The 14,092-nt window shown below is 44.5% G+C and overlaps 1 protein-coding gene across 3 annotated transcripts in view; it reads right to left on the bottom strand.

Moving 5' to 3' along the window:
• CSNK2A2 (casein kinase 2 alpha 2) overlaps positions 1–12,462 on the bottom strand; it is a 46,084-nt gene extending 33,622 nt beyond the window's left edge. The window contains exons 1-2 of one of the 3 annotated variants that reach the window (XM_036274884.1): positions 11,999–12,462; positions 11,159–11,270 (exon numbers count right to left, since the gene is read on the bottom strand). In XM_036274884.1, coding sequence (XP_036130777.1) covers positions 11,159–11,270; positions 11,999–12,102 — 216 coding nt within the window. In that variant the 5' untranslated portion in view covers positions 12,103–12,462. Of the gene's footprint in view, positions 1–10,680; positions 10,709–11,158; positions 11,271–11,998 lie in introns of those variants that run through there. The other 2 variants (XM_036274885.1, XM_036274886.1) reach the window with 2 other exon arrangements.
• Positions 12,463–14,092: the final 1,630 nt, after the last annotated feature.

Raw genomic sequence — 14,092 nt, 5'->3', positions numbered from 1 at the left:
TTATACGTATTATTTCTTATTTTAAATGGGCTAAAGAGTTTGAAGAAGAAAAATAAGTATATCACAATCAACGACGTTTTATAAAGCACTTGGCACAGTACTGGTACATAGTAAGCACTCAATAAATGTCAGCTTTCTTTAAAATATATATATGTTGTTTTTTTTTTATCCTCACCTGAGGACATTTTTGCATTTATCTTAAGATACAGCGGGAGGGAGAGAGGGAGCAAGAGACAGAGAGAAACATTGATGTGAGAGAGACACATCGACTGGTTGCTACCCACACAACCCCAACTGGGGCCGGGGACAAACTGCAACCAAGGTACATGCCCTTAGCGGGAACCGAACCTGGGTCTCTCTGGTCCACGGGCTGATGCTCTAACCGCTGAGCCAGACCAGCCAGGGCTGTCAGCTTTTTTTCAAATTTAGTCATAAGTCATATTTCATCTTCACAAAATTCCTATGTAACAGATTCAGCCAGGATGAGCTATTTGCCCAAGGGTCACACAGCTAATAGTAGAGTGGGGGCAGGAATCAAACACAGACAGTCTGTCTCTGCAGGTCTCACTGGCAGCTATTGTGCTTTCATTTCCCAAGTGTGGCTACGTAACAAACATAACTAAGGAAAGGGAGTATTCCATCACTGAGACACCGTTATAATAGCACAGGCAGACCGAGGCCAGTGGACTTGCCATGAAGTAAGATTTAAAAAGCAAGTGTGTGGGGGTGGGGGGTGGGATATAACATATACATGTGCCAAAGAAACCTTCATCTGTTGTTGGTCACTAAGCTACAGCTTTGAATATACAACAAAACAGAGAGGGAGGAGATTATGAAACACAGCATCTGCATCACCTATAAACGGAGTGCTCGACTAAGAGACTGGAATCTAGCTGCATCCTTCCATACCAGCTGCCAATCATCATGCCCACTCCGATTTGTCAGAGTTCCCAGTAGAGCAGATCTGGTGGCTACTGTGTCCCTTGCCCATCTCCATTTAGCAATCTTACTCCTTATTCCCTTTTTCATAATTAGGTAGGCTCAATACTTTGGGAAAATGAAGCATTCAAACATGAAGCCAGAGAAAGACATACTACAAAATAAGTACCTATAAGCTTCAAAAATGTCTATGTCATGAAACACACAGACTGAACAACTGTTCCAGATTAAAAAGATAAGACAACTGAATGTAACATATAATCTGTGATTTTCTTTTATATAAAGAACATTATAAGGACAACTGACAAATGTGAATGGGGACTATAGATTAGCTAAAAGCATCATATCAATGCTAATTCTGACCTTTGATCCTGGCACTATGGGTTATGTAAGAAATTGTCCTTGTTTTTAGGAAATACACACTAAATTAGGGATGACTGCAATTTATTCTCAATCACTTCAAAAAATATGTAAAATAACTAAGTATACACACACATACACAGATGTGTACATACATATATATGAGAAAGACAACAAGAGAGAAGGATAAAGCAAATATTAACATTAGAGAAACTGGGATGAAAGATATATAGGAATTCTTGCAATTCTTCTGTAAGTCTGAAATTATGTCAAAAAGTTCTAACAGTATATTCACTGTAAGAAAATTCTAGACTTATCATCCACTAAAGGAAAGTAATTACAGATCTGGGGGAGTGGTAACAGAGGAAACAAACAAACAAAACAACCACAGCCCTGGCTGGGTTTCTCAACTGGTTGGAGCATTGTCCCATACACCAAATAGTTGCAGGTTTGATTCTGGGTCAGGGCATGTACAGGATGTTTCTCTCTCTCTCAAATCAATTTCAAAATATAAAATAAAATAGAAACACATCCTTGGGTGAGGATTAAAAAACAACCACAGCCAAAGCCTGTATAAACCAAAAGCCCTCCTCTCCTCCTAACAGTGAATTAGTACAGAGGTAACCCATTAAATAAGTTGCTTTATATGACCCTGCCACATATAAAGCTTTGCTATGCTCTCCTGTTATTCAGCAACAGGTCAGAGATTGTTCTTGGACAACCCAGTTAAGATTAAGATATCTTTGCCCAGCCGGTGTGGCTCAGTGGTTGAGTGTCAACCCATGCACCAAGAGGTCGCTGATTCGATTCTGCGTCAAGGCACACGCTCAGGTTGTGGGTCAAATCCCCAGTTGGAGGCATGGAGGAGGCAGCCAATCAATGTTCTCGCTCATCAATGGTGCTATCTCTCTCTCACTCTCCCTTCTTTTCTCTCTGAAATCAATAAGAAAAAAAAAGAAAAGAAAAGAAAAGAAAAGAAAGTGACCTACAGCCCAGGACATGCCCCTCCAAAACATGGGCACCTATTCTCTGTAGGAACCAGGCTACGGGTAACTCCCTTTAGCCTCAGCTTATTCCTCTGAACCTGGGAGAAGCTTCAAAAGCTACAAAACCAAAAAATGAATATTTTTTTTCATTTCTACAGAGTGGGAAGGACAGAGAGAGAGAGAGAAACATTGATGTGAGAGAGACACTGGTTGCCTCCTGCACAACCACAAACCAAGGTACCAAACCACAACCAAGGTACGTGCCCTTGACTAGCATCGAATCTGTGACTCTTTGGTCCATGGATTGATGCTCTAACCACTGAGCAAAACTGGCCTGGGTGAAAGTGATCACTTAAATTCTACAAAAAGAACTGGAGGAAAAAAGTTAGGATTCGTAAGGGGGGACCCTCGCATCTTAAGGAAAATAGACTGTGAATTTTACAGAAACAAGGATGCTCTGCCTCTCTAGAGCGGTGTTTGCACTCATTCACCACCAGTAACAGAAAGTGGAGAAAATACACACATTTCCAGGACAATCTCATGATTTCATCTCACACACTAGAAGTCTCTCCCAAATAAGGTTCATTCATTACAATTCAGAGATTATCTGTGTAAAAGATTCTAACTGGATCAGCTTAGCTGTTTTACAAGCCTCCCCCAAAATGTGTTTTTTTTTTTACTCAAAATCTAGTAGAGAAAATGGCAAATAGCTTTTAAAAAGAAGTATAAAATCAAGTTTCAAAATAAATGAATTTTGGTACACATCTAGAGAGAATAAAGGAAAAAACTCATTTAGAATTTTCTGTGCATAGCTCTAAAAAGGAAGGGAGGGAGGAAGGAAGGAAAGGCCTTTCAGAAGGTTTCTGCCCACACAGTAAAGAGTCCCAGCTATCTGGGAGAACCTTGTCCAATGTAATCCAAGACTAAGGTACTTTTTCTCTTTCCCTATTTACCAACATTTCCAAATTTTGAAACAAAAGAAAAATTTAGTTATGGGATGCTTGGAAACACAAAAGTTGATAAAGTCAGTAATCTGTCCTATTTATTTACTCAGAGCAGTTTTTTAAAAAGCCAGATCTGCCCTGGCCAGTTTAGTTCAGCGGTTGGAGCGTCGGCCTGCCGTCCAGAGAGACCCGGGTTCGGTTCCCGCTAAGGGCATATACCTCGGTTGCAGTTTGTCCCAGGCCCTGGTTGGGTCATGCGGGTGGCAGCTACTCTGTGTCCCTTTCACATCAATGTTTCTCTCTCTCTCTCTCTCCCCCTTCCACTCTATCTGAACAAAATATGGAAAAATGTCCTCGGGTGAGGATAGGAAAAAAAAAAAATGTTAAAAAGCCAGATCTGAGCCCTGGCCAGTTTAGCTCAGCAGTTAGAGTGTTGGCCCGAGAACCAAAGAGTCTCGGGTTCGATTCTGGTCAAGAGCACGTATCTCGGTTACAGTTAGATCCCCGGCCCTGGTTGGGGTCGGCCCCAGTTGGGGTATTTCGGGAGGCAACCAGTCAATGAATGTCAATGAATGTGTCTCTCTCACATTAATGTTTCTCTCTCCCTCTTTCTCCCTTCCACTCTATCTGAAAAAAAAAAAAAAAAAAAAAAATCAATGGAAAAAAATCATCAGGTGAGGATTAAAAAAAAAAAAGCCAGATCTGAGAATGATTTCAATTCCTAGCATTTAATTATGATTGAATATGTAAACTAACATTTACCACCAAAGGTATAAGAATAAATGCCAGCAAATATTTAACAGGCAAAGTTCCATTTTAATTTTTTTGTATTTCAAATTAATTGATAAATTCAAGACTGGACTATAGTGCAGAACTTTCAAATCTGGATTTACTTTTATTCCACTACCAAAGAAATGATTACCCAACTAAGATATAAATTTCATCATCTGCAATAAATACTTACAAAAACACTGGTTACCAGGAATGTAGGATAAATTAAGGAAGAAAGTTCAGCCTGGATGACAGCATTTACTTTTTCTTGGTAGCATCTCTAAAATCTACGGGGACTGACCTAAATATAAACATTATCTGAGCAATGTTATTTCTTCACAGTAACTTTTCCCCTAATCTTTCAAGCTTTATCTTTCCAATTTTATCAATTCCTTGAGGGTAACTGTTTACTCTCAGGATTTAAATTTTTTTTTTAAATCCTCACCCGAGGACATTTTTGCCTGAGAGCTGGAGGGAGAGAAGGAAGGAAGGAGAAAGAGAGAAACACCAACATGAGAGAGAGAGACACACTGACTGGTCGCCACCCACATGACCCCAACCGGGGCCAGTGACAAACAGCAACAGAGGCACACGCCCCTAGCGGGAACCGAACCCAGGCCTCTTTTGGTCTGTGGGCCGACGTTCTACCCACTGAGCCAAACCAACCAGGACTTAAATTTTTTTATTTAAAAAGGCGAACCATACAGCAGGCCTTCTGAATCCAACTGAGAGACTGGTAGTCCTTTCTACCATTGGTTCCACCCCCAAAAACCATGCACTTGGCCCAACTGACATACTGTTACTATTTTTATTGCTTTATAAGTGCCAGGCACTGTTTTAAGCACATTTTAATCAACATTTAATAGTATTCTGAGATGAGTATTTTTAGCACAGTCTTACAGAACACTAAAGCACAAAATTTAAATAACTGCTCTAGAAACAACCATCAAAATGGAAAGGGAACACACTGAATGGGAGAGCGTAATTGCCAACAATACATCAGATAAGGGGTTAATTTCCAAAATATATAGAGTGCTCATACAACTCAACAAAAAGGAAGACAAAGAACCCAATTAAAAAATAGGCAGAGGACCTAAATAGACACCTCTCCAAACAGGACATACAAATGGCCAAGAGACATATGAAGAAATGCTCAACATCACTAATCATCAGAGAGATGCAAATTAAAATGACTATGAGGTATCACCTCACACCTGTCAGAATGGCCACCATCAACAAATCATCAAACAACAAGTGTTGGTGAGGGTGTGGAGAAAAGGGGACTCTACTACACTGCTGGTGGGAATGCAGACTGGTGCAGCCACTGTGGAAAACACTATGGTGTTACCTCAAAAAATTAAAAATTGAATTTCCATTTGACCCAGTGATCCCACTTCTAGGAATATAACCTAAGAAGCCTGAAACACCAATCAGAAAGAATATATGTACCCCTATGTTCATAGCAGCACTATTTACAATCGCTAAAATCTTGAAACAGCCCAAGTGTCCATCAATAGATTAGTGGATAAAAAAGCTGTGGTACATATATACAATGGAATACTATGCAGCTTTAAGAAAGAAAGATCTTTTATCCTTTGAGATGACATGGAGGGACTTGGGGAGTATTATGCTAAGCGAAATAAGCCAAGCAGAGAAAGACAAATACCACATGATCTCACTTATTTGTGGAATATAATGAACAAGGTGGGCTGATGAACGAAACAGACCCAGAGACATAGAAAGGAGTATGGTTCAGACTGACAAACATCAGAGGAGGAGGGCGGGGAGGATGGATGAGATGAACCAAAGAACTTATGTGCATGTATGCATAACCAATGGACATAGACAACAATGCTGGAGGAATAGGAGGGGTCGGGTGGGAAGGAGGATGTCTAAGGGGGAAAAATGAGAAACATCTGTAACAAAAATAAATAAAAATTGGAAAAAAAATTAACTGCTCAACATCATAGAACTTCTCTAAATTCTAGAATTAACATCTGAATCCAAGCAGGCTGTTTTCCAAGCCTCTCCCTGTCAGGACAGACAACGATCTTGTAGATTACTAAAACACTATCCTCTATCTACCTACCCATCTATCTATATCTCATTTGATTCTCCCAACAACCCTGGGAGTTAAACAAGAAAGGAATACCCATTTTACAGACGAGAAAACAGAGTCAAGTGAGTATAAACTAAGTTTCTTCTAGAACCCAAGTCCTATGCCCCCATTTATAGCACTGCTCACACTATACCAACCTGATTTTAAGGTGGTGGATCCTAATATTAGGCGCTTTTTATCTGGAGCCATGCTCTATACATAAAAATGGGTACTTTATATCAAGATATTATTTTCACACATGGTTTACTCTCCAAAAATCTCTAATATATTAAAGGGATATAACCATTAACCAAAAAATCTGGCAAGTGATCATGATGAGACTTGGGAGGAACTCTATGGATTAAAAAATAAAAAGTAGCCCTGGCCAGTTTGGCTCAGCGGTTAGAGCGTCGGCCTGCGGTCCAGAGAGACCCGGGTTCGGTTCCCGCTAAGGGCACGTACTTCGGTTGCAGTTTGTCCTCGGCCCTGGTTGGTCGTGCGGGTGGCAGCCACTCGATGTGTCCCTTCACATCAATGTTTCTCTCTCTCTCTCTTCCTCTCTCTCCCTCCCACTCTATCTGTACAAAAAATGGAGAAATGTCCTCGGGTAAGGATAAAAAATAATAATAATAATAAAAAGTAACATTTCACTTAGGCATCAAATGTGCTGCTGTGGATACAAATCAGAAGCGCTGTCCACATCCACATAGCTCTCTTGAGCATCCACCTATTCCACACTTCATTCAGCAACCCACCAAAGTTGTGTATTTCCTTTCAAAAGAGTAACTCCAAAAATCATTAACAGTAAGTTAACTTGACTTCTAGTGAGTGTTCATCAATCCTTGCAGTACATCAAGAAGTCAAATATCTAACAAATGTCCTAACTGTGCTCCTCATGTCTCCCATAAGAAAAGAGTCCTAAAGGTACTGTTTCCACCCCCTGACCAAATGACCCTCAGTAAACAGCATGCTCTCTCTGGGTCTCGCTTTTAAAAAATGTGGTATTGCTCTGAACTTCTATTCGGGAAACTGTAATTTAAAGAACCTCAAGGACCCCAAGAAGGGCTAAAATGCACATACAAGTGGTGCTCACAAAATGCTAAAAGTTGTCCAAAATGGCTAAATGCTTTTTAGCTCTGTGTACACCTTCCTAAGAGGTACTACAAAGGAAGTGAAAAATTGATTTTTCAGAATCAAAAGATGAAACTTTAGGCGTTGAAGTAGCCTTCTGCCCTGTTATATCAACACTTACTATCCCTTCCCCCATTTCTTTCCTTTCTCCTGAAAACAATTTCTGCCAGAAAAGATATAACCAGCCTTGGCCAGGTAGCTCAGTTGGTTAGAGCATTATCCTGATACGCCAAGGTTGCAGGTTCGATCCCAGTTAGGGCACGTTTATCAACCAATGAATGCATGAACAAGGAGAGCAATAAATTGATGTTTCTCTCTCTTAAAAGAAAAAAAAAAAAAGATACAATCACCTTATTGACTGGAAAGTTTTCTTTTAAGATTTTGGCTTCGCCCTGGCCGGTTTGGCTCAGCGGTTAGAGTGTCAGCCTGCGGTCCGGAGAGACCAGGGTTTGGTTCCCGCTAAGGGCACGTACTTCGGTTGCAGTTTGTCCCCGGCCCTGGTTGGTCGTGCGGGTGGCAGCCACTCGATGTGTCCCTTCACGTCGATGTTTCTCTCACTCTCTCCCTTCCTCTCTCTCCCTCCCACTCTATCTGTACAAAATATGGAAAAATATCCTCGGGTGAGGATTAAAAAAAAAAAAAAAAAAGATTTTGGCTTCAGAATTTCACTTAAGGATAGGCAGTAAAGCTGTGCTCGTCAATTTCTTTCTTTTTTTTTTAAAAAAAGTACTTTTATTTATTTACTTATTTGTTTAGAGACAGAAGGGGGAGTAGGGGTGGAGAGACACACTGATGTGAGAGTGAAACACTGATTGGCTGGCATGCCCTCCACCGAGGATGGAGCCTGAAACCTAGGCATGTGCCCCAAGCAGGTACTGAACCAGCAACCCTTTGGTGCGCGGGATGACACCCAACTGAGCTACACCTGTCAGGGGCTGCTCATCAATTTCAAATTCCTGAAGTATCTTAATAATCAATATGCTTTGTCCGGCCAGTGTGGCTCAGTGGTTGAGTGTCGACCCATGCACCAAGAGGTCACTGGTTCGATCCCCAGGCAGGACACATGCCCAGGTTGTAGGCCCGATCCCCAGTGAGGGGCATGCAGGAGGCGGCCAAGCGATGTTCTCTCTCACTGATGTTTCTATCTCTCTCCCTCTCACTTCCTCTCTCTCTAAAAACCAACAAAGGGGAAAAAAAATCAATATGCTTTGATCAATAAAATACTTAAAAATCTATTACTGATGCAAATTAAATGATATAAAATTCCTCTGTGATTCTTTATCATCCAACCATTCTTATACTGGAAAGCATTAAGACACCCCTAGTCCTCAAGGAATGTACCTTCTATCTGGGTCCCTATGTACACTTTAACACATGTATTCCTTCCTGCAGGTGTAATATAGTAGGCCTACATGAAGAGGAAGCTTTTCCCAGATTTCTCCAAATTATGAGCAGCTGGTACTCTGTGAAGAACCTAATTCCCTATGACTAAACACCATAATAGCAGTTACTGGTCAAAATTTCAACTTCTCTGAATAGAGGAGCACAACTTTGGATCAAGACCCTATTCTTTGGGGGGGGGGGGGGGGGAATTTAATCCAGCCTATCAGAACAATAAGAAAACCACAATAATACCATTAGTTCTTATCCCATCCTTCAGCTAGAACAAAATCTGGATAGAAATGCCACAGGGCTTTGAAAAATATAAAGTGAACATATTTTTCACCAGTGGAATCAAGGTGGTTCATCCCACACCCTGAAAAGAATTTGCATCGAAAAGAAACAAGAAATAACACTTCTCTAACTAGAGCATTAAAGGGCCTCCCAAGTTTTATTCCAGAACACTGGAACTTATTCTGCACTCAACATTATGATGCTAAAATGTGCCATAAGAGACAGAAAGAAATAGGAAACAAGAGTTCTGGCTATGGGTCATTTCAACGTAGCGATGTTAGATGAGTTCTTTTTTGTGCTTAGGTTTCTTGTCTGTAAAAATAACCTTCAGCTTCCATAATGGTTTCCCTAAACAATGTATCCTGCAAATCTTTACAACGGGGAAAAAACTATCCAGCAACTGATGCTATCAAGTTCTCCAGAAGGATGACTAAAGAGAAATGTGATGCTTTCCTAAAGGAATGTACTGTTACTTATGCATACACCTGACTACTGTTCCTTTCAAAAAAGATACCATAGGAAGCTGTACTTATTCAAAAAATGCTGCCCTAACTCAAAAGTTTAAACAGTTTTCTGGATTTGCTTTCAAGTAAACAGTTCATTCTTCTGAATGCACAGCAGCGAATACAGATTATTCCTAATTTCAATTTATGCCTTACTTACTTCCTAGAAAGACTTTAAGCACCTTATATTTAAAACATTTAGCCCTGGCCAGTTTGGCTCAGCGGTTAGAGCGTCGGCCTGCGGTCTGGAGAGACCCGGGTTCGGTTCCCGCTAAGGGCACGTACTTCAGTTGCAGCTTGTCCCCGGCCCTGGTTGGTCGTGCGAGTGGCAGCCACTCGATGTGTCCCTTCACGTCGATGTTTCTCTCTCTCTCTCTCTCCTTTCCTCTCTCTCCCTCCCACTCTATCTGTACAAAAAATGGAAAAATATCCTCGGGTGAGGATAAAAAAAAAATAAAATAAAATAAAACATTTACGCTCATGTATACAGGCGAAAATTGTGTGGCTCCCCAGGTGACCTCTCTGAAAGGAACCTTTCTTTAAGTATTTATGCTTGTGAAGAAAAAAAAAAGGGGGCCATGTGACTTTGTAGGTGCAATTCCTATTTAGGGAGGAGGGGAATCAAACTCCACATCTTCAGCATCAACTTCTCTTCTCCCTTCTCACACCCCAGTGATTCCGACAGCACAAATAACTGCTTATTTCTCTCTACTGCAATTCTGCTTCTTTATTACTAGGCTAAGATGGTACTGAGTAAGAGTTGATCACTTTTTTGAAAGGTGACTTTTCAGACACAGGTGCCCTAACCCTGTCCTTCAGACACAGAAAGTCTTTTAACCCCACATTCTTATTCAGAGCCTCTGCAAAATGGGCACACTGGAAATCTTGCATCTGTAAAAGTGCTTAATTACTCTTTGGTCTTCTCAATACTTCAGTAAATTACATGCACACACATTCAATGATCCGGCAATGATGAGGACCCTTCACCAATTCGAAAAATTACTTTTTAGTACATTCTATAAAACACTGTTAAAGTGACACAATTGTTATCTAAAGGAGAACTTAGCCAACTCTTCAGGCTCACGAAGATGAGGTCTTCATTCAAGAGATGACAAAAGGCCAAACTTACGCTGCTAAACCAAACACACACTGTGTTGTTCCACTTTTTAATTTAGCGATTATGAATGTACTCATCTATTGCTTCCAATTTCACTTTGCTGGCTGATAAGCAACAATGAACCTTCCAGCATACTGGCTCCCTGTTTCTGCCCCACCTGAAACTTTCATCGCCAAAGGAAAAGAAACAGCGATCATCCACTGGGGTGTTTCCCTCCGTTTAGGCTGCAAACTTATCTTTGAAGCTGCTTCCAGTTTTTCCAATTTCCCTTCTGGAATAACTTAAGAGCACCAAGTAACAAACTCAAGGAGCCCTTGGAATGATAGGATCTTCATAAACAGGCCTTTCTCTCTTCTGAATACCTATTTATTTAGAAACAGATGGAGCCCCTTTGGAATTTTCACTCTGGGAGTCCATAATTACAATTCAAAACAAGGATGTTCCTGAACTATCATGTTAGATTTGAGATAGGTCTGCATATTTTCTTCAAAGTTCACAGGAAAATGGGGTGGGAGAAGGACCTATGCGATGTACAGTGAGAGCTTGGACTGCTCATTCTAGAATGTGGCTGGGGTAGTTTGTATCCTTTTGATCTGTGGGGGTAAAAAATGTAATTCCACTCATAAGACACTCACCTTGAGAATTTTTACAACCACTCTCTCATTGTTGGTGATGTTAATGGCTTCAAATACTTCACTATACTTTCCCCGACCAAGTTTTCGAACCAGTTGGTAATCATCTTGATTACTGTAAAAGGCAAGAGGGGAACATAAATGCCAGGATTTGGGATTAACCAAGTCTAGACACATTACACACCTCACCCAGCCATTTCCACTATTCAAGCACTTGGAAGTGTCTACCCATCAGCCACAACACTCCCTAAATGAAGGCCACAACACAGACTTGGCGCCCTTCACCCTACACAGAGCTCCTAACTTAATTGTTCCCTCATAACGTGGGAAGGCACCGCTCCGAGCCCATCTGGACAGGTAAGCAGAGCGCCCACCCGAGGCTCAGAGGGCGCCCCTCCGCCCGGGCGCCAGTGCGCCTGCCCGTGTTTCACACCCTGAAGCACCCCGCGCCTGCTTTGAGATTCTGGACATCTTTTTACAATTTCCTCCCACCCAGCCTCATCTCAAAAACTAAAAAGGCAGAGAATTTTAATAGCTCCGGAGGGCAGCTGTTGACTTCCCGGAGCCCCCCCAAAACCCGAAAGTGTGAGAAGGGGCTGCTCCCTCTCTTCCACCAGGCCCTGGTCCCTGGACCCCACGCTTCTCCCAGACAGAAAGCAGTCCTCGGGGTTCTGGGCGAGGGGGCGCACGGCGGGGAGAAAGGCCGAGCAGGGCGGGGAACGAGGACAGGCTCTGCCGCCACCGCGCCCGGGGACGCGCGGGCCCAGCAGAGGGGCGGCGGGAGCGGCGGGGGGCGGCCGGGCGGGGCGGGGTGAGGGCCCCGGGGGGCGGCGGCGGCTTTACCCCCAGCTCGGGGCGTGAGCCTCGTAGTCCCAGTAGTCGCGGCTCCTCAGGCTGTTCACCTCGGCGTAGACCCGGGCCCTGCTGCCCGCGGCCGGGCCGGGCATGGCGGGCGGGACCGGGGGGCGCCGCGGGGCGCCGAGGGCGGCGGCGCGGCTCGGGGCGCGGGGCGGCAGGCGGAGGAGGCGGCGGGCCGTGGGCCGCCGGAGGAGGAGGAGGAGGAGCGCGGCGGCGGGCGGCCACGCCAGGCCGGGCCCGCGGGGGCGGGCGGGCTGGGGGCGCGGGGGGCGCCGGCCGAGCCGGCCGGGCCCTGGGGCGGCCGGCGGGGCGGGCGGCTCTCGCGCTCCGCGGCGGCCTCCACTCGGCTCGCGGCCCCGAGACGGCGGCGACGGCGGCGGCGGCACCAGCAGCGGCGGCCGCCGGCCGGGAAAGGGGCAGCGGTGGCGGCGGCGGCGGCGGCGAAGGAGGAGGAGGAGGAGGAAACCCGGAAAAAGGGCTGCTCTCTCTAGGAGCGGCCGCCGCCCGGCCCGGGACCGCCCAGGCTCACAGCGCCCCCTGCAGCGCGGGGGGACCCGGCGGGCCGCGCGGGCCAGGCCCGGCCCCGCCCCCGCCTCCGAGACCCCCACGCCCAACGCTCCCAGGCCATCTGGGCGGACGCGCTCACAGGGCACCCCACCCACAAACTGCTGCTTCAGAGCTTTACCCTTCGTGTACCCTTTCGGGACTGTCCTGGAGGTCCCTACCCCACGCCCGCCCTCCATTCATGCAGAGTTTACCCACCCCGACCTCTTCTAAGGACCTTATGCTGACCTCTTGTCACCCAGACTGTTCCCATCAAGTCATCTCCAGCGCCTCGCTCTTGTCACTCAGAACCTCCCCCACGTCCAGATTTCTCCTTCCCTCCCAGAGACACCCCGTCTTCCCTGATGGAGCCTGCCCGGGCACCTATAGACTCCTCTATAACAACATTTCCCTTCTCTCTTCATCCAGAGCTTTCCTCCTAAAACCCTTCTCTTCCTTTCAGACCCTCGCCTGTGAGCCTTCACAGTATTCTCGTCCCTCGCTTGGTTAAACTGGAGTTGGCCAGGTCGCTCACTGTGAAGTCCTTGTTTTTTCTTTTGTAATTAAAAAGCAAGTTGTGGGGGAAATTTAGAGACTAGGTAAATCCACTGGTTTTGTTTGGGAGGACGGAGAGCAGAATTGTGAGAGCCCTGCCTGAAGGCACAGGCGAGGGGTTGGGCATGGACCACGGCAGGACAGCCAAGCACGCTTGGGCCTATATTAGTATGTTGTCTTCTAGCCCTTAACACTCTTCTTCTCTCTTTGATGTTCTGGGCCTTTCTTTTGCCTTGTGTTCCTATCCCACATCCTCTGTCAAGAGAACTTCCTTGCTCAGTGCAGGATGCTCTGACTCCAATCCTTTTTCACAGTCTGTTTTCTAGATGAAACCCTACTTTCTCTTTCTTGATATAGTTAAGAGCACAGACTGTGGGGTCAGATCCATCCAGGTTTGAATCCCAGATATGCTACTTACAAGCTGTGTGACCTTGGACCAATAACTTAACCTCTCTGTGCTAAAGATTTTACAGCATAAAAACAGCAATGGCACCTATTTCACAGGTCTATGGGGAGAATTAGACAAGGTAAACCATGTAAAACTCTTAGAGCACTGTCTAGCAGATATTAAGTGCTCAATATTATTATTACCACACCCGTGGCTTTTCTCCTATTAGTTTTCCCTCCCTGAAAGGACCAAACACACATCTTTCAGTTCCTTGCATCCTACAAATTTGGCCACTTCTACCTCCTCTTTTCCACCTTCCCATACTTGACTCCTTAATCCTCTTCAAGTCTCACATTTAAGTTCACTTTAAAAAAATGGTTTTATTGATTTTAGAGAGAGAGAAAGGGAGGGGAAAGAGCAGGAGAGGAACATCGGTATGAGAGAGAAACATCAATCAGCTGCCTCCTGCACAACACCCACTAGGGATTGAGCCAGCAACCTGGGCATGAGCCTAGACCAGGAATCGAACCGACAACCCTTTGGTGCACAGGACCACACCACACTGGCCAGGGCTAAGTTCTCTTTCAATGTTA

This window comes from Molossus molossus, unplaced genomic scaffold (assembly GCF_014108415.1).
Source record: "Molossus molossus isolate mMolMol1 unplaced genomic scaffold, mMolMol1.p scaffold_m16_p_21, whole genome shotgun sequence".
NCBI classification, from domain to species: Eukaryota; Metazoa; Chordata; class Mammalia; order Chiroptera; family Molossidae; genus Molossus; species Molossus molossus.
This window is presented reverse-complemented; position numbering and strand designations above follow the sequence as displayed.